The sequence below is a fragment of the Manacus candei genome, unplaced genomic scaffold, assembly GCF_025592945.1.
Source record: "Manacus candei isolate 608988 ecotype Guabito, Panama unplaced genomic scaffold, ASM2559294v1 h1tg000014l, whole genome shotgun sequence".
NCBI classification, from domain to species: domain Eukaryota; kingdom Metazoa; phylum Chordata; class Aves; order Passeriformes; family Pipridae; genus Manacus; species Manacus candei.
This window is the reverse complement of record NW_026138062.1, coordinates 32,414,267-32,436,433: the sequence shown is the minus strand read 5'-3', so window position 1 is coordinate 32,436,433 and position 22,167 is coordinate 32,414,267. Positions and strand designations below refer to the sequence as shown.

The 22,167-nt window shown below is 37.0% G+C and overlaps 1 protein-coding gene across 6 annotated transcripts in view; it reads left to right on the top strand.

Moving 5' to 3' along the window:
* The window catches only part of FRY (FRY microtubule binding protein), a 234,108-nt gene that overhangs the window by 91,899 nt on the left and 120,042 nt on the right, over positions 1–22,167 (top strand). For 5 of the 6 annotated variants that reach the window (XM_051778816.1, XM_051778817.1, XM_051778812.1 and 2 more), the window contains one exon: positions 8,247–8,446. In XM_051778816.1, coding sequence (XP_051634776.1) covers positions 8,327–8,446 — 120 coding nt within the window. In that variant the 5' untranslated portion in view covers positions 8,247–8,326. Of the gene's footprint in view, positions 1–3,002; positions 3,296–8,246; positions 8,447–22,167 lie in introns of those variants that run through there. The other variant, XM_051778814.1, reaches the window with a different exon arrangement.

Below are 22,167 nucleotides of genomic sequence, written 5' to 3'. Positions count from 1 at the left end.
CACCCCCAGCCCACTTGCTGGTGGGGTGAGAAGCAGAAAAGGCCTTGGCTCTGTGTAAGTGCTGCTCAGCAACATCTAAAACATCCCTGTGTTATCAACACTGTTTCCAGCAAAAATCCAAAACACGGCCTCATATCAGCTACTGTGGAGAAAATTAACTCTACCCCAACCAAAATCAGCACAGTAGGGAAGGAAGATGCAGATCACATCCTCCCTGCTTGCTAGTCAGTCCCTCTTCTGTAAGTAACTATTCCTTCTCCTTTAGACTCTTTTAGCCTTGTGCATCCTTGGCACTTTTCCAAGTTCCCTAAAAATACTTCTGCTAACACCCATCAACCACAAAATGACAAGAATACCTCCATCTCCCTGTCTCTGAAAGAAAAAGCAAATGCAACAAAACATCTGTCTAAAAATTTTATAGGAAGCTATTTTCTGATCCAACAAAACCAAACCGGAGGTAGCCTTTGCCCGTAGTACCTGAAAAAGTGTAAAGGAAGAGTATGAATGTCTTTATTTAAAGTAAAATGGTTTTTAAGCTCTATTTGAACAAAAAAAAAATCCAATGTAGTTTCAGAAATAAACCTTTTCTCTGTTTTGTTTTGGTTTTTGTTTGTTTTTTTTTTTAAAAACCCAAAAACCATCTATTCAGCTGAAATTGTCTTTTCACCCTTATTTGAAGTTTTTACTTTTGGAATAACTGAAAAAGACCAGGAAAAAAAACCACAAACAACCAAACCAAAAAAACCTTCTGAAGTTACATAGAAAGGATACTAGGATTTTGAAATCTTTTGGAAGTATATTGTTAATCTCAAGTCAACCTTCAAAGAGACAGCATGTCATTACCATATAAAACACGGAACCGAAAGGTATTTTTGTTTGATTTGCATCCCATCAGAAGCAACACAGTTATTTCCTTTAGTAAGAAGTCACCCCTAAATGAAGCACTCAAATGTAAAAATTGTTTTAGATTTTCCACAAGATTTTCCATGTCATTTAGCTTTTTCAGGTTTTAATTTCATAATAAACCTAGCAAATTCTAGAATTGGTGCAGCTAAAAATCTTTATGTTACATGCCTAGATTCCCCTAGATCCTCAGCGCAGTGGTATATGTAAACAAGAAAATAATGATTTAGAGGAAAAACAGTAGAAAAATAAATGGTAAACAAAGAGAATGGGCAGTGAGGACAATTGCTTTCCTACCTCACTCAGATGTCTTGCAAAGTTCTGAGATAAGAACCTAGGGAACATTGTTAAGCTACTCAACCCCTGACCTGCCACTTAGGAGAAAGAGAGAGGGAAGGTCTACATCTTACAGGATCATAGTTACTAGGAGCTTTGCCAAGTCAGTGAAAAGGCCTTTAGACAGTGGATGGACACATATGACAGGATTTCCTGTTTATTTGTTTGTTTTGGCAGTCATCATTCTTGAATCCCTTGCATATGCAAGAGGAGAAAATGTGTTCCACTCACTGCTTTCCTCTACAGGCTCTCACATCATTTTACCCCACTCTTGCACAGAATTGCAGTGTGCCTCTGAGGATCACAAACCTACTTGCCAGCAACTGGGATGTCAGGGCCAGAAGGTTGCTAGTGACTAATAAAGCCAAACCAACCTTTCCAAGGTACCAGGCTGAACAAGATCCTCGGCTTCAAAGCTAACAGGCACTTCACCACATCCATCTTAGATAAGACCCATCAGTTTGTGTAAGGACTGTTCTGATGTTTCTCTAAGCTTGGGCAAAGATATCTGTATTAAACTGGTTATTTCCTATTGGTGTTCTTCTCAGAAGATGGCTGCTTCATAAGCATCTGAGTGGAATGAACATTTGAACTCCTTGTAGACGTGCAGAGGAGAGCATACCATACAAGTGGTATTTTAGCATCCATAAGGCCTAAGTGGCCATATGCTTATTTTTATGGATGCTGCATTTTGTTTCTATCCTGCAGAGGATTGGATCTGATTGGGAAGAAATGACCACATCTGGTACGTGTTCTTAGGCAAATTGTTGTCCACCCCTGGATTTGGGGGAGGGCTGAATGGGTTTACTACAAGGAGTTACTTAGCATTATGATCTGAAATGTTCAGTCTCACTGAGGATACCACACAGTCTGTTTTAGCCTTGCTTTTTTATAGCATCCCTGAAGATACTGAAAATTAATTGAAGAATAGCAAGCATGTGCACTTGCACACACATACACAAAAAGTTGGATAGAGTAGTTGGGTTGGCCAAAGTTTATACTTTATTGGCAACTCTGCCACTTCTTAGTGGATGCACTAAGTTATTTGTCTCCTGATTTTTGGCTTTGCTGTTCCTTGAATTCACATAAAATCTGCACTCTCTTGTTACTATAAAAGAAATAGAAAGTTCGGACAAAGATTGCCCAACCAAGATAAAAATGGATCTGCTAGATTTTTATTTTCAGCAAAAATTTCCTCTTTTATTCTCTGTCTGTCAGTCTTGAATTTATTGGAAATATTCTTTTCCAAAGGTGGAAAAAGACACCTTTTGTGGCACTTAACCATATCCTTGTAAATCAAATTCTTCATGCTTTATTTAATAATCTGTTCTCCTTTTAATATTATAATTGCAGTTTTAAAACAAAGCAAATTTTCTGAAGAGTCAATGCAGCAGATATACATTTATACTTAAGGTTATGTGGTTTCTAATACCCTTGAAATGGGAAAAGAAGAGATACTGGGTTGGTTTTATCACAAGGAATTTTAACTGTGTGTACGTTTGGCCAAAAGACTTTAGTTACAAAACAAAACCCGTCCTCTGTTCTATGTGTGCTTTGCATTTCTATACTAATTGGTTTCAGCTTGAATTGTGTGATAATACGTGTGTTTGATATGTGTGATTTGTTTATGTCGAACTCCATTATCCTGTCTCATGTTCTTGGAGTGCCTGAAGTAGTTTCACTAATCTGTCAGCATAGTATGTACTTGTGGATAAATATAGACATGTAGCCACTCTGTGAGTGGTCATCATCATATGCTGAAGCTAAAAATTACCCCTTTGGTTATGGAAAGGCTGAGCTGATCAGGAGGCCTGCTCTAGCTCACACATTGTAGGTCTTCGGCTTTTGTCTGTGGAAAAACAAAACTGAGAAATGGAAAGAAATGTCTTTCTCAATAGGATTATGAAGCAACTCATTTATTTTTTGATTTTAGTTAGAAAAGGAGTCTAACTTTTCTAACTAAAGGAGTGGAACATTTCAGGTATTCACAGGTTCATGGATATTACAGTAGCATGTTGGAGAAAATCCAGCGTGATCAGCTTTATAAAGGGACTCGGTAGGTATGAAAATACTGCAAATAGATGTTTGCATTTGTGTTATTAGTTTGTTCATTGTTGCTAAAGTGTAAGTTTGACACAGTTTACTAAAAAAAATGCAGCCTCTGTTTTTCCTGCTTTTAAAGATACTGAAAATTCACTTTGTATGGCTGAAGTTGTATCCAGTTTAGCACAGACTCTTGGCTTGTGCATTATGATAGTTTGATTGTTTTGGTTCCTCTTACAGCTTTAAGAAAAATATTTGTAGTGCAGATCATAGCAGAGACTCTGTTTATCATCCCCATTATCAGCTTTTGACCATGTGTGTACACTAAAACTACTCTACATTTTTACAGCTGTTTCTTGGATCGTGAAATGATCAATACATGGAAAAATTCAGCAGAGATTTTATGTCAATAAGCCTTTCTGCAGCAATAGTATATAGTTGTGACAACAACCATGTGTGATATTGCATTGCTACTTTGATATTTATTCCTTGTTTGTAATTTTTAAAAACACATAAGATTGAGAAAATAATATGGTTATAGCCTGAACTGAATGAAAATATTTTGCACATATAGTAGAAAAATAGGGAACATTGGAAACAAGAAAATGTGTTTCAGACAGAATTTCACCCCAAAATGGTACAGATATCTTATAGTTGATCAAGCATAGTTAATCTTTGTTAGAGATTTTCCTAGGATAGGAGCTTTTAATATGTATACAACTTTCTAAAATTGGTCTGTAGATTCCCTGCTATTGCAGAGTCCTCAGGCATCAGGTTTACCATGGTTTCCTGCATGTGCTTCACGACTCATTCTCCTGGGAAATGAGCTACTTTTTTCTAAGTGAAGGATTTAGCTTAGTGCAGTACTTGTGTGGTAAGCAGTACCCTACAATATGTACACTTTCAAACTAAATGCTTCTGTGGTCTGTTCTGGTACCTCTGTTTGAATAACATTTATTATTTTGAGATCGGGTAGTAAAATCTAAATCTGTCAAGGCAATCAGTGTCTCGAATCAAGTATAACTCATTCTTTCCACCCACCCCGCCCCACACATCTTCTGCATAAACCCATGCAAACTATATGTGGTGATTTCCCATGTTAAAAATTATGTCTATTTAATGGGTCAGTGTTTCACTGGCATAGATGGCAAAACTGGGCACATCCTTTTTTTTTGCTTTTTTTTAAGGCCCACATTATAATGTGTCAAAATAAGGGGACCAATCAGGGATGACTTTAATGCAGCTATTTCTTAAATTTTGAGTCCTTGATTTGCAGTTTTATGTCTCAGAGGCAACTTTTTTTTAATGAGTTCTATAGGGCTCTCAGTCTAGGAATAAAAACTATATTCTGTTAAAGCTCATACATTATCCATATAGATGTCAATGATAGTCTTGTCACATATTTGCAATGCAAATATCAAGCACATGCAAATGCTTGAGAAAATGGAGCTGAAAAGATGCATTAGAAAGCCAAACCTGTAAATAATATTTCATGACCAACTCACAATCGACTCAAAACCTTCATACTGTTGATTTTCACACTGAAGATGCATAAATGAAGTTAACAGCTACAAAATGGTCTTTTAAAATTTTGAACTATGTCAGTGTCATATGTCAGTCATTTCTCTAGCTGCCGTAATTGCTGTAGCAATGATAGATGTTAACCCCCAGGATATGCTTTTTCTATATTTGAGTGAAAGACTGTACAGTCCTGTATTTCGGAGAAGAGCCAGAATAAAAATTTTTGGTGCACTGGCAAATCTCACAGATAATTCCATTTCTCTATTACAGTATGCAAATAAGTGATTTTTCAATTAGATGTCTGGAAAAAAAAATTAGATCAACCCGTGTCACAAATCTGAAAAATCATTGTTAAAAGACCCCCTACTAGCAATGACTATATGGATTTAAATTTCAGTCTCAAAATCCTGGCTGAATGTCGCAGTGATTGAAGATAAGGGTGGCAGCTCCCAGGTAGGGTGCCTAAGGTTTCTTAAACTTATTCATAAGGATGTGAAGTAGTGTACATGACCTCACACACCGCCTGCCTGCCTGCCTTCCTTCCTTCCATCCCTCCTATGTGACCCTTCATAGCAAATTTTGAACTTAGAGACAGTTTAAACCACAATTGCCTTAGGAACAGAAGACAAGTTTGTGTTTGATTAGATTCCTGAAGATTCCTTCAAGAGGGAGTCTGGGATTGCTGCCTGGCCATCAGAGCGGCAGGCAGCCCAGCCTGGGTGTGTTGTGCTTGGCAGAGGCTGGCTGGCGAGCAGCCTGCCTGCCCAACCCGGGCACAGCACTTGGGAGGGAGCTTGGGAACGGCTGGGATGAGGACAGAGGGGAGGACAGGGCTTTTACTGCACAAAGGACACAAATCCTTAAGAAAATTGGTTTCACTGCTCACAAAAAAAATTTCCTGACTGAGCACTTGGCAATCAAACTGATTTCATGGATAGATGTGAGCCAGTCAAAACCACACATTTGGCAAATATATTTGTAATTGTAAAAATATTGTCTGACTCCTTCCTAAAGCTATTTATAAATATCTCAATGGAGATATTTCCATTGCCTAGTGTATTCAATAGTCCATAAAAATTTGCATCTGATCCTTTGCATCCCACTGTCTTCATGCTTAAATTTTAGGAGAGCCTGGGTGGTGACCGAAGAACAGTGGAATTTACACTCTTCTCTGGTGGCTCTTTTTTCAGTACTTTGAAGTAGGTTATTATTCAGAACAACAGTGTATTTTTAGAACCAGTTTTGTGTGATATAAGTGTATGACTGTTTTATACACTTTAATTTTTGCAAAGAGTCATAATGCCAAGAAGATTCCATGATTATTCTTTTGCCCTAAAAAAATCAAATGAAACTTTGCAGGAAACAAATCTGGAAGAGTTGTCAATTGGGGGTTATTTTCAAAGAAAAATATGGATGTGTTACAATTGCAGAATAATAGCTACATGAAGAAAAGCATTTTTATCTTCAATTATATAGTGAATTTATAAACTGATTCTTCTAAAGTAAAATATGTTCTCTTTTCTCCAGTGCATCTTTTTTTATTTTTCCATGCATGATTTTGGGGTCTGATTTTGCTACATCTTGAATACTCTTAAACAGTAATCTTTTGGAGGTTTGGGTTTGTTTTGTTTTTTTTTCAGCCATGAAGTGTTAAAGTACTTAGGAAAGATCAATAATCTCATTTATTACAGTCACGTGTCAATAATTGACAATTACATTCAATAGTAGTTGCAATTCTGTTCCTCAAAGGAAAGGCTAAAGGCATTAGATGTGAGGCAACAATCATTGTAGTTCTTTCTCTCTTTCTTTCTTTTCAACTTGGATGCGACATATAATGTAACACTCTGGAATGCAATGATATGGGGAAATGCTATAATGGTATTAGTTCACAATATTTCCATCGACTGTATTGGATTAAAACACCTCTGTCCCAGTCACTAGTAGTACTCACGAGCATTGTGACACTTGTATTGCATTCAGAGTGGATAGTGGCTGCTCTTGACAGTGCTACTGTGAAGTTTCTGGCAAAGCTAACAGAGAGAGGATGCTACTAGTACCTGCCTGAAGACTTTTATTGCCAATGAGAGCTGAGCCTGATGATTTGGGGTTGGCAATTTTATATGTAAAATGGCAATATGTGGATTAACAAGATTTTGTTTTGTATTGTTTCAATTTATTTTTCCTTCAGTTCCCAGAAAAACAGTAAGTAGAACTCAGTCTAGTACACAATATCTTGATACTGGGGAATTCACAGGCTCACAGGATAATTTAGATTGGAAGGTATCCCTGGCAGATAATTAGTCCAACCTCTGCTCGCTTGCGAACTGGAGAAGGTTTCTTAGGGCCTTCGCTAGTCAGGTTTCAGGTGTATCCAAGAGTGAAGTTTCTGCTTTATCTGTGGACAACATGTATCAATCTTCAATCACCCCCTGACAGTGGAAGATTTTTCCATATATCTAATTGAAATTTTCCACATTCAAACTAGGGTCTGTTGCCTCTTGTCCTGTCACCGTGCTCAAAGAAGAGGCTGGTTCCTTGGCATATTTGCTATACTCCATTGGCATATTTGCTATACTCCAATAGATAGCTGAAGACTGCAATAAGATCAACCCTTAACCTTCTCTTCTTAAGGTTGAACCAGTCCAGCACTCTCAGTCTGTACTAATCTAGCAAGTGCTTAAGCCCCAGCACTTCATGGTCCTCCCTTGGCCTTGCTTCAAAATAGCAGAAATGTCATTCTTGTATGGGAGAGCACAAAACTGGACACAACACAACAGATGTGATCTCAAAAGTGCCAGATGGAACTGTAGGGTTCAGTACTTTCAGGAAAACTAACACATAATGAATATTTTTTGGCCATGGAATACATTCCATGTCTGACTCTTCATTTAAGATTTATACTGATGACATGTGTATTGTTTTTTTAAGGAGTCATTCTTGACTAATCTCGGTATAAATAATAAGAGAATGAGGCCCTTTACAACTCACCATCGTCAAAAGACCAGACTCCTGACTTTTGCAAGGCTTGGCTGGTTTGAGTAGCAATTAAGAATAAATTCTTGTTACTTAACAACTGAGTTACTGATCTGGCCTGCAAGCAAAGGATAAGAAATGAGGATGTTATTCAAATACTAAAGTACCAGCAAGTCTTACCGTGGTGGAAAAAAAAAAAAAAAAGAGGAAGAGGATTGAACATGGACTGCGTAGTAAGCACCACTCCATTTTAATACATAAGATTTCATCTTTTATTTCCTCTTCCAGTTAGATTATGTGTATTTTACCTATGGTACCATGCAAGTTGTATTTATGTATTGTGTGTTTCTTTGATTAGCAACTAATCTCCAATTTTATGCTTTGATAGTATAGAGGGCTATTGAGGTGCTGTGGAAATGTTAAGACATGTTGAATTACCCAAAAGTAAATGTGTCTTTTCTACATTTCAGCTTCTCCAGTTGGTAACGGATATATCAAGCCACCTGTCCCACCTGTTTCTGGTACACAGAGAGAAAAAGGACCTCCAGCCATGTTGCCTATCAATGTTGACCCAGACAGCAAACCAGGCGAATATGTCCTGAAGAGCTTGTTTGTTAACTTTACTACCCTGGCTGAACGCAAGATTCGCATCATCATGGCAGAACCTCTTGTGAGTAAAAAGAAAATACAAGTATATATGTACAGTGCTTTGAATTTATTTTAAAATCAGGCTTGCTTACTGTGCAATGAAGAATATTTTGCTTGTAATCTGCGTTGGAGTTTGATAGTGTTTCCCAAACTGTAAGATATGCTGCTATGGCAATTAGAACGTTGTGGGAGAGGGCAGAGGTATGCAAGATATGCCAAAGGGGTGACATGAGAAGGAATTAATATTTGATTTCTGTTTGCAGTATGGGCACATGTTAATGGAATTGAGAGACAGAAGGGGTGTCAGCCAGCATAGATTTCACAGCTGGGAGAATGGTTCCTTGAGTCAAAATAGATTAGAAAATGCTGAAACATTATACAAGTATTTCTGAGTATTATGGGTTTTCAGCTAAAACATGAAAATTAATAGCACTGCTGGCTCCTATTTTAGTTCTGGTAGTAGTAGATTTTATAATCTAACAAAGTGCTGTAGCACCTATTTTCCATATATGAAAAGGCATGGAGCATTTGAAAAAGCTTACAAGGTCTTGCACAGTGAAAGAGCCATTGTTATTTGTATTTTAGGCAAATTTGACACACAGGTATGTCTGTTGCAGTTTGTCTTATGTAGCTGAACTTATGGGATTTTGCTGTTTTAACTTGAGACTACATTTTATATACATTCTTGTTTTTTTGATTAAGGAAGAATACTTCTATAACTTATATTTTAGTTATGATGAGGTAAAACAAACAAAACCAAAACCTAAAAATAACCAGAAACCTTTATTTCTGTGCTCTAGGGGAATTTTTATAAAACCTTATAATGTTTTTGTTGCAAAGTCCAGTGTAGAATGTTTAGTTCAGTTCCCCACTTTCAGGTTTGTATATTTTGAAGAGCAAAATTAAGATCTTCTTGATTCTGATGGCATCTGTTTAGCTTTGATTTGGATTCAGAAGCATTTGATGCTTGGAAAGTTTTACCAGGCTTTCTTCTGAAACATTAGGTAGATACATGATGACAGAACTATCTTACATAATTTGGAAATAACACAAAGAAAGCTAACACTAAGGAATATTTTGGTAAAAAATCCATTTTTTTCTTCTTTGATGAGTCCCCTCCCAGTCACAAAAAGTAGCATAAACTGACAATCATAGTGCAGGTCCTTTAAAAAAATAAAGTACCAGGAGCTATTCATTATCATCCAGTCTTCATGTGACGCACAGTGAACGTCTTTAAAATTTTAAAACAAAATGTATGTAGAATTGCTTGGCAAGATCAGAAAAACAACAAAAAGACCAGGACTGAGGACATAGTTTCCTTGCAGCTTCTCTGTTACTCTTAAACACTAATATCTACATTTTCATGTAAGATTTCAGGCATAGATATGAACTGATGACCCTGATTTATTCTCATTTCACCTTGTGTTAAGATGATTTTGAGTTGCTGTACGGTAAGATGTTATTTTTGTCACTTGGAGAAACTATGAATATCTGAATGTTGATCTTATTCTAGAGGTTGTTCAGTGAAATTTTATTTGGGAGATTCAACATAGAATGTAAAAATATGACCAAAGGCCAGAATGTCACCTTCTTCTGGTCATCATTTTCAGAACTTATTTTTTACGGGAGTCTGACCACGAGACACTAACAATAATTCAATTATATACTCACATCTCATTAATACTAATAAGACTTACAAGTCATGGCATGCTGTTCTTTGAGGGTCACTGTGACAAATGAGTAAGCAGGATTCTGTAGACATTCAGTCAAAATGATCTGAAATAATTAGGTTGTAATGAAAGAAGTGACAAGAGAAAATTGCAAAAATTATTCTGGAATACTGACTAAGAATTTAAGTCCACCTTTTTGTGTGGTAGCTGTTGGATGTTTAGCATCACTGTTCCCACATTTCTACTCTACTGATTAGAATTGTGACCAGGAAGTTCCAGGGATTTGGGAGACGAAGTTTATAAACCGATGGTGCCAAGAGCTACCTTTTGGCCTTTTTTCACAATAGGTAGTCCAACAGTGAACTCTTTGAAGGTTCTGGTCCAATTAAACTCAAATATACTTCAAAGAAAGTCACACTGGAATATTTCTAGTTTGAATTCTCTAAGTCATTAGAAGATATGACAGTTTTATAATGAGTGATGAATACTTACAATATCTTTTAGAGAAGCTAAAATGATCTGCTTATAATACCATTGTCTTTTTTCACAAAGTCTAGCTCATATTGAAGCTCTGAAGTTACTATGATTAAATTAAAGACTTACTGATATATTTTTTACCTAGATACTTCTATTTTGCCTGCTTATCCTTTCTGATTATCATTACTGTTGTTTTTATGAATTTTTCTCTCAGTTTCTTTGGGTTCCATATGCCTGTATGATATATCCATCTCTTTCTTTTGTGATGTACACAGAACCTGACTGTAAATTACCATGTTCTGACAACTATGTTGAAAAACCATGTTTGCGTCCCAGCATGAGTTGCAGATGCTAGCAAGGCACTAGAAGTTTTTGCTGTTTTCTGGGGCATCAGTGAAGGGCACAGCACCCACCCCCTCCTGCAGCCCCATGAAATCTCAGCTGGAATAACAAGATGCCAGTGGCAGAGAAAGCAGAGGGCAATGTCACCTACTCCTACTGCTGTCTTGGCTGTCAACCGAGTATCATTTGATATTTTGGTTACTGGATCTGGCAGTGATCATCATAAAAATGCACTCCCCAGTTAATGTATTTTCTAGGCATAAATCTAATGTCAACTATGCATTGCTAAATCTTTAATAAGTAAAAATGGAAAACTTTTGTTTCCAGATTTGATTATTTTTTTTTCACTTTGTCTGGAGACTATTTTTTTTGGAATTTCAGGCGAATTTTTCCCCTTTTAAGATCTCTCATATTAAGCAAACGATTCAATAATTACATTAAATTCACAATCATGGGGCTAATTTTTAATGATTAACTACTGTACCCAGATTGTCGTTATATTAATCCAAATTAAAAGCATTTGACAGCAGACTTCATTAAAATGGCTTGTCCAGTTTATAAAATTAAATTCACATAAATGAAATGTAAATATTTTCTTTCTGATAACCTTTAATAGTTTCCTGCTTCTTTTCTGTAGATAATTGTTCTTCTTTGTTACAAATATTAAGATTTTTTCTGCAGACCTTTTTTCACAGCTTATTTAATTCATATCTGATTTTTATCAATTTACATTTTAAATCTTCTCTGCATTGCTTCACTTCCAAACATAATTTGATATTTTATTACTGCTGATTTTTTTCAAGCAGTGATGACCTTACAGTGAAGCTAGAAAGGAGAAGACTGGGAAATATTCTTGCCAATTCAAATGAAAGAATATATTTCATAGCAATGTGAGGAGAAAACCCAGAAAATAGTTTCCTTTTTAGGAGTGTTGATTATCACTTTGGGTAGTAATTCATCCTGTGCATACTGAGCAGGCTGATCTTTAAATACGGCTTTCAGCAGTACTTAGCCACAGCTGTAGACATTGATAAAACATAGTGAGCTACAGGCATTGACAGTGGTTAATGGTTAATTTAGCTGTTGGTAAACTTTCATTATGCTTTTCTCCTGCAAGCATCTTCTTTTACTGAGCTTGTCTAAATTCAGGATCTGTCTGAATACTGAACTCAAGGACAGAATTTACTGATTATAGGATTAGGACCATAAGCATGTTCATGTATTCTGCCTATAATTTTCTCCTTTTATTAGGTAGGTTTCATCTCAGCATTGAAAAAAACCCTGAAAGTGGTGATGTGGTTGATACTAGTGTATTTATTACTTCTACTTCATAGAAGCTCGATGATGTTAAAATATAGATCTATTTCAAAACAGGGCTGTTGTAACAGCCCAGCAGGTGGTTAAGGAGACTCTGAAAGAGAAAGAATATGCAAATTGGAAAGATTGACTAACCAACACAGGTAATGGCGCTGGTGTCTGATTAGCTTTAGTCTAGGCTTAAATTTTTTTGGGCAAGAGAAGAAATACGCTAAGGACAGACTTGGAAGAAAAGGAAGTAGAAGGGTTTTCTTTTCTCTGAGGACTGGGCTGTGATAACTAGTAAGATTTATGTAGGCTATGATAATACCAAGCAGTTTTATCCCACAGCTGTAATGTAGGATTTTCTGTTTTACATGAACTAAAATTCCAGCTGCATCACATGAGATGTCACCTGAGACACGTTACCATTACACATTTTTTATGTTTGAAGTCCTAATGAATAGTTTGGCATACATGGGTACTTCAGACCCCTGTTTTTTCACTGTGCACGTATAGTAGTTATTATAAGGAACAAGTAATTTCATGGAAAAGAGGAAAGGCAAACTGTCTAGCTCTGTTCTAACTCTTTACTCAGTTTATCTATGCCCAGAAAAATTGAGAAGAACTTTCTGCAAGTACATATTGAAAATGCTGTTCTCTTTTCTTATACAAAAACTATCATCCCTAGGACCTTCCTCTATAAAAGCTACCAGCATGCCAGCTTCCCATTGTCATATATCCCTGTCTACCTCTGTCTCACTCAAGGATTAAAATCTAATTATTTTATTCCACTAGTGTTTGTGGTAGTCAAAATTCTGTGAAGCATATGGCAGTCCATCCCAGCTTTAAGGAGCTCATGGTTCATGATGCTGTGGCTCTGTATCTCGTGTCGCATAGTTCTTTAATTTAAATGCTTCTTTATTAAATTCTTTATTAAATTATTATACCATGCTGAGGACTGTCTTCTCACCTATTCATATGAAAGTGAAAGCATCTGCACAACATCTTACTGTAAGTACTCAATATGTAACCTGAACTTATAACTTTTATTTTATGGAGCCTTACAGATCTGTTACAGTGGATGCATTAAGTGGCTTGTTGAATGGGCATATCTATGTCAGTCGGTCATAGGATAGTCTGAAGGACCAAGAACAGTAATTCATCTCAGGAGGAGGTCTATCTCCTAGTGCTCCCAGTAAGTGTCAGGTCAGCAGAGTTTCTTTCCTGCAGGTCACTGACTTGATCCTGGGTCTACTTTTTAGACTGATAGTTGGTCTCAGTGTTTTATTCAACTCCTAGCCATGTCTGAGGACTTCTTGTTGCCCAGAGAAGTTGTGAATGCTCAATCCCTGAAAGTATTCAAGGCCAAGCTAAAGCAACCCAATTTAGTCGAAGGTGTCCCTGCCCATGGCAAGGGGGTTGAAACTAGATCTTAAAGGGGCCTTCCAACCCAAACCATTTGGTGATTCTATGATTCTAAGTTTAATTTCTTTGTGATTGTCCCCTTCATTTCTTTTTACTCAGACTTTCCAGCAACCAACTTCTTTGCTTTTAGAAATCAGTTAAACAGAACAATCTCAGTCATCACTCTTTCCTCCTTCACTAATCATTTCAATGGCAAGACTCTCCAGGATACTCACTGTCCCTGGGCCTCATTACTGCATGGATATAGTTGGAGGATAGTCAATGGCGCATGTGATGGTTCAAATCACTAAGAGGATTTAACACTGGAAGACAGATTCAATCCAAGGTCACTGAGGCTGTCACACTAGATCACACATTGGCCAGTGCTTGCAAAATACAGCAGAGAATCTACCACATGCCCTTAATCACATTTTTGTGTCATTTAAGGATATTGGTTATTTCCACTTTCCAGAAAATGAAAGTCGTATTACAGTCATTTCAGGCCAGTCTTATCATCATCATGAAGGACAGAAGAAAATCATGTATACACTTTGGTAGCATTCTTGCCAGATAAGAAACAATTAATTAACACGGTATCTTTCCATAGCTTCACACAGCTTCATCCTTTGTATGCTTTCAGAGTCATATTTGAAGTCAATGAGGCACTGCTTCATCAGGAGTGCTGTATGTTTTTTAATTAATGTTCTCTTTTCTGGGCCTGAGTCTGACATGGTACAGTTTACACATCAGACAGCTAAAATTATTCCATATTTGACCCTTCATATCTGGTGACATGAGAAATATGAGTAAAACTTAAATACTTCACCTAACGACCTTCCTAGTATGGAAATCCACGCAATAAGGTCTTGTTTCACTAGATGGGCAATCAGTACAGGCAGAAGGTATGGTTTTTATGGCCAACATTCTTGTAGCAAAAGAGCAGTGAAAGCTGATGTTAGCTCTGCAAGGGCACCCAGCGTCCTCCTTAAAAGTCTGTCAAATCAGTACCAGTAACAGGAGGAAAAGGCTTCACATCAAGTTACCTGGGAATATGTCTGTTATGGTACAGTTACAGCTTTTGAGATAAACATATAGCCAATAAAGCCACAGATAAAGGAGGTTTAAAGAAAACTGCTGGCAGTAGTTTTCAAGTTCACTTCAAAAATGCACTTTCTTAATTTCTTGGTCTATTCTATGAAAATAGATGTGTAGTTGGTATAAGTAGCTACCTGACGTTAAAGCAGCACTGACTGCCAGACAGCAAACCATGGCCAAAGTCATGTGCTGTCATTTATTACCCTTGGCTGTCTGAGGCTTGAAAGAAGTGTGGTTTCTGTTTACAGAGCTCTCCACTTTGCCTAGAGCAGCTCTGCAATTACAACTCTAAATTTATGCAAATCATAAGGGCTTCCTATAGCTTTGATTAAATTAGGTCACATTATTCTGAGTGGATAACCAGTGGTCAGGGTCCTTTGGACACTAATAAGCAGTAATGGCCTCCTCTGACTCTCACCCACCCCTGCCCCCCAGCCCAGGACCCATTCCCAGGTTTTGGGGCCATCAGTCCCTGCTGCAGCAGAGCTGGTCTCCTTCTCCCACAATGCTGCCCTGCCATGGGCCTTGCCAAGCCGGGTCCACCCACATAAAAATACATTAAAAGAAGGAACCTCATCCACTGCTTGGAACATGGAGATCCTCTACGTCCTCATAGCATTGCTCTCACTATGGGCAGAAAGTTTGACTGAAAGTGAGGACAGCACTCAGAGAATCAGTTGAGCTCAAGAGGGAAGATGTGCCTTCCCCATTCACTGCAGGAAAGAAAAGCTTCCTGCATTTTTCTACCGTTTATGTCCTCTTGCATAGAAGAAGTAGCTTGACTCCTCATAAATCAGTTGGTGTAAAACTCTTTGCATATAGGACTGAGATGTCAGTTAACTTCTCTATTTGGGAAACAAAGATGTGCCAAATGACCAGGGTATATTAAGGTCAGGGAAAAGCATCCTCTCACCCTCTTTGCCAGCTCTCAAAAGTAGTGTCAGAGATGAGAGGGAACGGCACTATTCAAATTACACACTTTTGACTGCAGTGACTTTCTTCCCTAAATCTGTTTAATTCACCACTGTATCTTCCAGTGTTTTTATTTCACAACAGTCTGCTGTCACAAAAACCTTCTCTTCACAGAAGTAATTATTATATGCATATCCTCGTGGTTTTTTTTAATATATATGTATTGACTGATGTTGATCAAGTACCTGAACCACCTTAAAAAACAGTTGAAACAGGACTTTGAATAGCAGTTTCAGGCAGAAGTCTTAACATGGACTTGGAAGTCTAGATCTCCATTGTCTATTGTTTTTATTGTTACATGGAAATCACTGTATCAAGTGCTTTTTCAGAGCATCATGTTTATTCCAGCCCAACAGGCTCATAAATGAAAGATCTTGGACTCTCATGCTGCATCCTAGGACACCATTCTTGACTTAGACTTTATATAAAGTTTCATTAATTATTAGAATATGACTCCAGAAAGCCTTCTTCCTGACTTCATATTGAGAGCAAGGTGGAAGTAGTGGTTTTATGGAGCATACCTTCATTTTGATGTCTGTATTTGGAGCATGTTCTTGTTTCTATTATGGAGGAGCATTTTTATGAAAATACATTGTAATGGCTCTCAGCACAAAGAACAGAAGAAGAAATCTGTATTTACTTCCAAAAGCTTTGGAGAAGGAAATCCTATAAATCTTGCTCACCTTGAAGAAAATACATCATATAAGCAAAAAAAAGAATGTTTTTATGTGTATGTGTCTATCTTGCTGCAGTCAGGCATTGCAATGTAATAGCTGTGTTCTTTTTCAGCTCCGCTATTGCTGCTGCTTCCTATAACTGGCCTTTTTCATTTCATTAATACCAGTTCAGTTTAGCAATGAGCAACTAAAAATGGTTTAGGATATTTTTGAATATTCAAATTTACAGTCAAATACCACTTTAGCCAATAACTCTTTTAGGCATGTAAATCACTGAACCTCTAGTAATTGATTATCAGTGTAGAAATTGGGAATATTGATAGTGTTGAACTTAACCCATGTAAACCATTATTTGGACTTGGGACTACTAAAAAAACTCAATCCTGTACCTAAAATTCCATTAGCCTTGTTTTAGTTAATCCATTAAATTAAATTCATATTCCTTTTCCAAGCTGTACATCGTGGTCCTTCATGAATTTTGATCTTAAATACAAATGCCACTAAAACTTAATATATTCCCTGTCCCAACAAATTAGGTTTCAATTAAAAAAATTTTATTCTCTTATACTGGAATTTTTTTAAGTCAGAATCACGCAATCTGCTAATACAAGTCTGTGATTGAATTATTATCAACATTAAGTGTCCACACCTTGTTTTTAGATGCTCTTTTTAAATTTATCAAACTTAGCAGTTGTAAAATTTACCCCTGTTTCTGTACACTGTAGTACTGGAGTAAATAAAATCAGAGAAAACCAAGGGACGTTGTTATGATACTAACCCACCTTACAACATACCTGTGCTCAGACAGAGGATTTTGTTGTGTTCACAGTTCAAATTTTGAAAAGGCATTCCTATTAGAACAAAGCTCTGAAAACAAACAGTCAACAAAATTTCCTTTCTCAGTTGTGCTAGAATCTACCTCACATTTCAGTAAACTTAGTACTCTTTTCAACTTTACAGGTTTTACAAAAGCATGTATTTAAAATATTTCTTTTGGAACTGATCCACTAGTAGCCATCAGGGTTTAAAATGCCATAGTACAAGAAACTGTTTTACTTTCTATCTGCAATAAAGCACTTTACTTTGTAACAAACTTTGTTTGTTTGTTTTGGGTTGATGTGATAGGTTTTGTTGCTGTTACCTGTATATCTGTAGCAGCACTTAACCTTTGTTTAAAGTTTGTGACTCTTTATTGTCAACACTGAGTTGAGGACGTACCTGGGAATTTTTTTTACTGCTCAGGTAAGAATGTCAGAGCCCTTGAGTTGTTTGCTCAAGGTAAATGAAAGAAAGAAAACTTTTGTTTTCTTTTTTTGTGAGTTTTTTTTTTCAAGTGTTATTTTGGGAAAGTTGCAGTGACAAATTTCACACTATGCATCTAATAGCAATCTCTGATTCAGTGGGTTTGCTTGTCTCTTCAGGCTGCTTGAAATTTACTTCTGTGGAGTATTACTTCTGAAAACCAATTTGCTATTTTTTTGGCCTGTTTGGCCCTTTTTTCCTGATATATCAGTTACTTCAGATTAAACACTCTCGTGAGTGTTTCTTGGTAGACAGCATAGGTAAAAGATGCCTTTTGCAGAGAATGTGGTAATCAGACAAAAATTAGCCTGTAATACCTGATGTGATGACATAAACTATCACCGAATCAGAACAGTACATGACGAGGATGCCAAAGAGGCAAGAATCAGAGCCAGTGAGTGAAAACCTGTGTTTGAAGCTGAACTGATGTTTTCTTACAGTTTTGTATTCCTCAGTCCAGCAGTACTGGGTACATTCTTTTCCACGTGAACGAAACAGAAGAACCATTACAAAAAAACCAGAGCAATTACATGAAGAAAGAATAGGCTGATAATACTGAGCCTGTCTTCTAAACATGCACCTTTCATTATTTTTGTGCATTAACTATAATGACAAGTAGGTTTTTGACCTGAGTTTGCTAAAATAAATTTTTTTTTGAAATATAGCATATTTTTACATGTTTTTCATAGCCACTCAAGTATGCTTATTTCCTCCAAATGAAATATTATGTACAATTAACATTACTTTTTTCTGAATTTTCAATTAAGTTAAATGAAGTCTATCAGAGTTTTTGTTAACATCTGCGAGTCTATAATTTTGTCTTATGCAAAGTTGTGTTTTCTTTTCTATTATGTTTGCCTTTAGAATCTCCTGTTGCTGTATGTGTAGAATTTCAAAGGTTAATAAGGGAAATCTCCTTTTCTCTTTATTTTATTATCTGTGTACCATGCTCATTCACGCAGTTTCTTAAAAGAAGTGCCTAACAGCTAATTGATGATGAGCAGAGCAACAAGAGAAATCAAAGATTCTGTTGTCATCCACTGAACAGACAATTTACACATTTATGCATGAGGACCTGCTGACTTGCGAAGAACTGTTAATGAAAACAGGACACTAATTGCCTGTTTCATAGAAGTTCCAGTTTGGGAGACTATCAGAGCAAATAGATTATCCTTTCCTACAAACAGCAAAAGCTTGGCTCTCTTCATTGCTTAGGTATAAATTAACTAGGCTTCGTGGGATGGTGGTAGGAATTCCCAAGTGGTAAAAAGGCATATAAGAGATGAAAATTATTTCCAAAGAAATTCAGAGCTATTTTCAGTGCAAGAGCTTTTTTTTTATGGGACCATAGGCTGTTCTCTATTCATTTTTGAAATGGCAAAACTGATATAAATACTCACAAGTTCAGTTTCATGAACCTGCTCAATACAGGATCAGCACAGATCCATTCTGGAAGGGTGGAGGCAGGACACACACCTGGAGAGGAGGCCAGGACCAGACAGACAAACTGTTCATTTCAGAGGCAACTGGCTGGCAGGTCAGCTGCACCTGAAGGGTAGGTGCACCTCTGTGGAATGAAGTTTTGCATGCCCAGCCTTTAGACGTGAATTGGCATCATTGCATTTTCTCCTAGATGGTACAGAACATGGTTTACACATCACGTGAGCACAAGGTTGAGAGTGATATGTTTTGTGATTTTTGTATGTACAGAATAATCAATGGCCAAAACCAAAAAAATTGCATATTTTTGAACAGAATTTTTCCTACAATCACCAGTTTTCTTTCCTGCTGAAAAGTATGTAGGACAAAGATTTTCATTTGGGGTGGAGGGGCTTATGTGGTGATTCATTGTAAGCAGGAAAGAAGTACACTTGGGGATCTTTTGATTCTTAAGATTGTGCTTACATTCATTTTGTAAATATTGTGGTGTAGCAGTGGAATGTGGTCTATATCTGCTCCAGTTCATGTGAAAAGGTCCATTCTTCTGCTCCTTCTTTTCAATAAGTCTTCTACCCCAGCAGACTACTCAGTAGAGTACATGTGGCTGCTTTTTAGCATGCAGTGCAAAAGTTAAAATTTGTATAAAAAGATTCTTTCATCCTCTATGCTTTAAAAAAACCCAACAGACCGATGGGTTTTATCTCAATCAGTAGTACAGTGACAGTAGCCTGTCACAGTTCACTAGGAATAATATGCCTAATGCTTGCTGAGATTAGAAATAGCTTTAAGGGCTATTATATATCATTATAACATGGTGACGTAGTGAAGCTTAATAGGTGCTACAACATCCTTCTGTTTTTATGTTTCCCTGAAACATGTGTTCCATGAACACTCAGTTCTGTGACAGGTGGCTATTCCTGTATAAATTTACCCAATTATGTTTGTGTAACAGCCCCGAAAAAGCATTAATATATTAGCCACTAAAAGTAACTGACAGTCTTTGGAGAAATGTTTTTGTGTGTCTGTGTGAATAGAGGGTTTGAATAATAGGGGTTTTTTAGATAAATTATAAATATTATCTTTAGTTGATGCGTGCAAATATGATAAAGTATACATTTTTCATTGCATATATAACATATTCTATTTTATTATATTCTATCAATAGAATATAGGAAATTAATTTTTAGGTGAGCATTTTGTTTTGTAAGCACTGACAACACAAAATTTTTGATGGTTTTATTGAAAAGCAGTAGTTTCAAATATTAAATCCAAAGCTGTCTTTGCTGATCTTTACCACTTATCTCTAATGTGTTTAAATCGTGGGAATTTCCAGCATGAACAAATACAGAGTATACAATTGTAGGCAGCACTTCAAACAAGAAATAAGGATGTTTAACTTAGTGATTAAAAATGGAAATGTTATTATTGAGAGTCCATTCTTCTGAAATTTTCTGATATTTTTGTAGTTCAGAAAGGTATAGGCTCTTTCACGTTGATCAAATTTTTTTTTTTTCATGATTTTGGTTGTAGGCTTTGGCTCCAAATTCAGCCTACCTATTCATCCAAGATGTAGTTTAGCTACAGAGACTCAAATAAGTTAATGGGTAATATAAAATGGCCTCTTTGCCATTTCCAAATTGGCTGGGCAGTAAAATTAATAAAAATAAATAGTACCTTGAGGCTAGAAAACAGTTTTAAGAATTTTTAAAAACTTTTAAAATAATGTATCTCTAGAGTAAATAGACTACTATGGAATCTATTGCTCAGAGGCAGTTTCACTTTATTATACATATTAACCTTGTCTTTACAAGTCCTGAACGCTTGGCATATAGTGAAGAAGTCTACCATGAGAATAATTATATCTTATATAGCAGCTGCCATAACAGCAATGTTGAAAATACTGCATAAAATAAAATGGTAAGATTCGTAAGGATATTAGAACCACGTGATATAGAATAGGCAAGTTGTTTACAATAGTTGAAAAGATATTATCTATTGCATGAAGAAAAATTGCTGGTTTTAAAGGATAAGCGCCTGCAAGCAGTCTTTGAATTTACTCGGCTGTGTCTTCCTGACATGGTCACTCATTACTGTCATGATGCAAGCAGTCATCCTTTTATGTTTTAGGAGTCCTTAGACAACAAAAACCACATTTGTATCTGGCCCTTCATTTTTATTCAGTTCATTATCTGTTCAGCACTCATCACTAGTAATAAAGTAAATAGTAATAACCACTACTTTGAGTTTTTTCAAACCTCCAAGCCCTAAATAAAATTTTCTGTGGTTGTTGCCATTCACTGCAGGGGTACAATGAGTGGCTTTGGCATATGCACCCTGCTACCAGAACTGGGGGGGGGGGGATACTGTGCAAAGATACTTGTCTTCATGGGGTCAGCTTGGGTCCATCCAGGCTGAGCCATCACTGCAGTGGCTGCAGGCAGTGTCAGCGGCAACACCATACTTGGAAAGAGTCGAGGAAGATCCAGCAACAGCAGCAATCTGAACAGGGGGACAAAGAAGAGGCAGAGACAGCTGCAGCAGCAGCTGCTGCCGGGCAAGAGTGTGAGTAGGTGCAGGATGGGACAGAGGGGAAGAAAAGGCCTCAGTTGAAGCTTTAGACTGGAAACATTGAGAAGTTATGGCAGCAGAAGCCTTCATGGCTTTTGGTAGATATCCTTGGCAGTTCTCTGTCCCAGGACTACCTTCTGCTGCAACCAAGACTGCTGCATGGCCTGTGAATGTTTCTTTAGGTCAATTTACCATAGTTTGGAAGCCCTGGTGTAGTCCGCTGTAAGAGGGCAAGAGATTACTTGTTTTGCCTTGTCAAAATCAAGGGATCTTCACTAACTCAGAAGTGCATTCTGTGGGGAGCATCGTCATCAGAAACTGAAGTATCTGGGAGGTGTGTGTGCTTCCAGAGACAGGTTGCAGGTGATAAGGACATTTTCAGGATTGCAGTTTCAGACCTGGGTTCCCAGAGCGTGGTTTGTCTCATTTTCTTGTGTCCCTCTTACAGATAGCATGTGATGAGGAATCCCGTACCTTGTTTCTGCCTAAAACTCCAC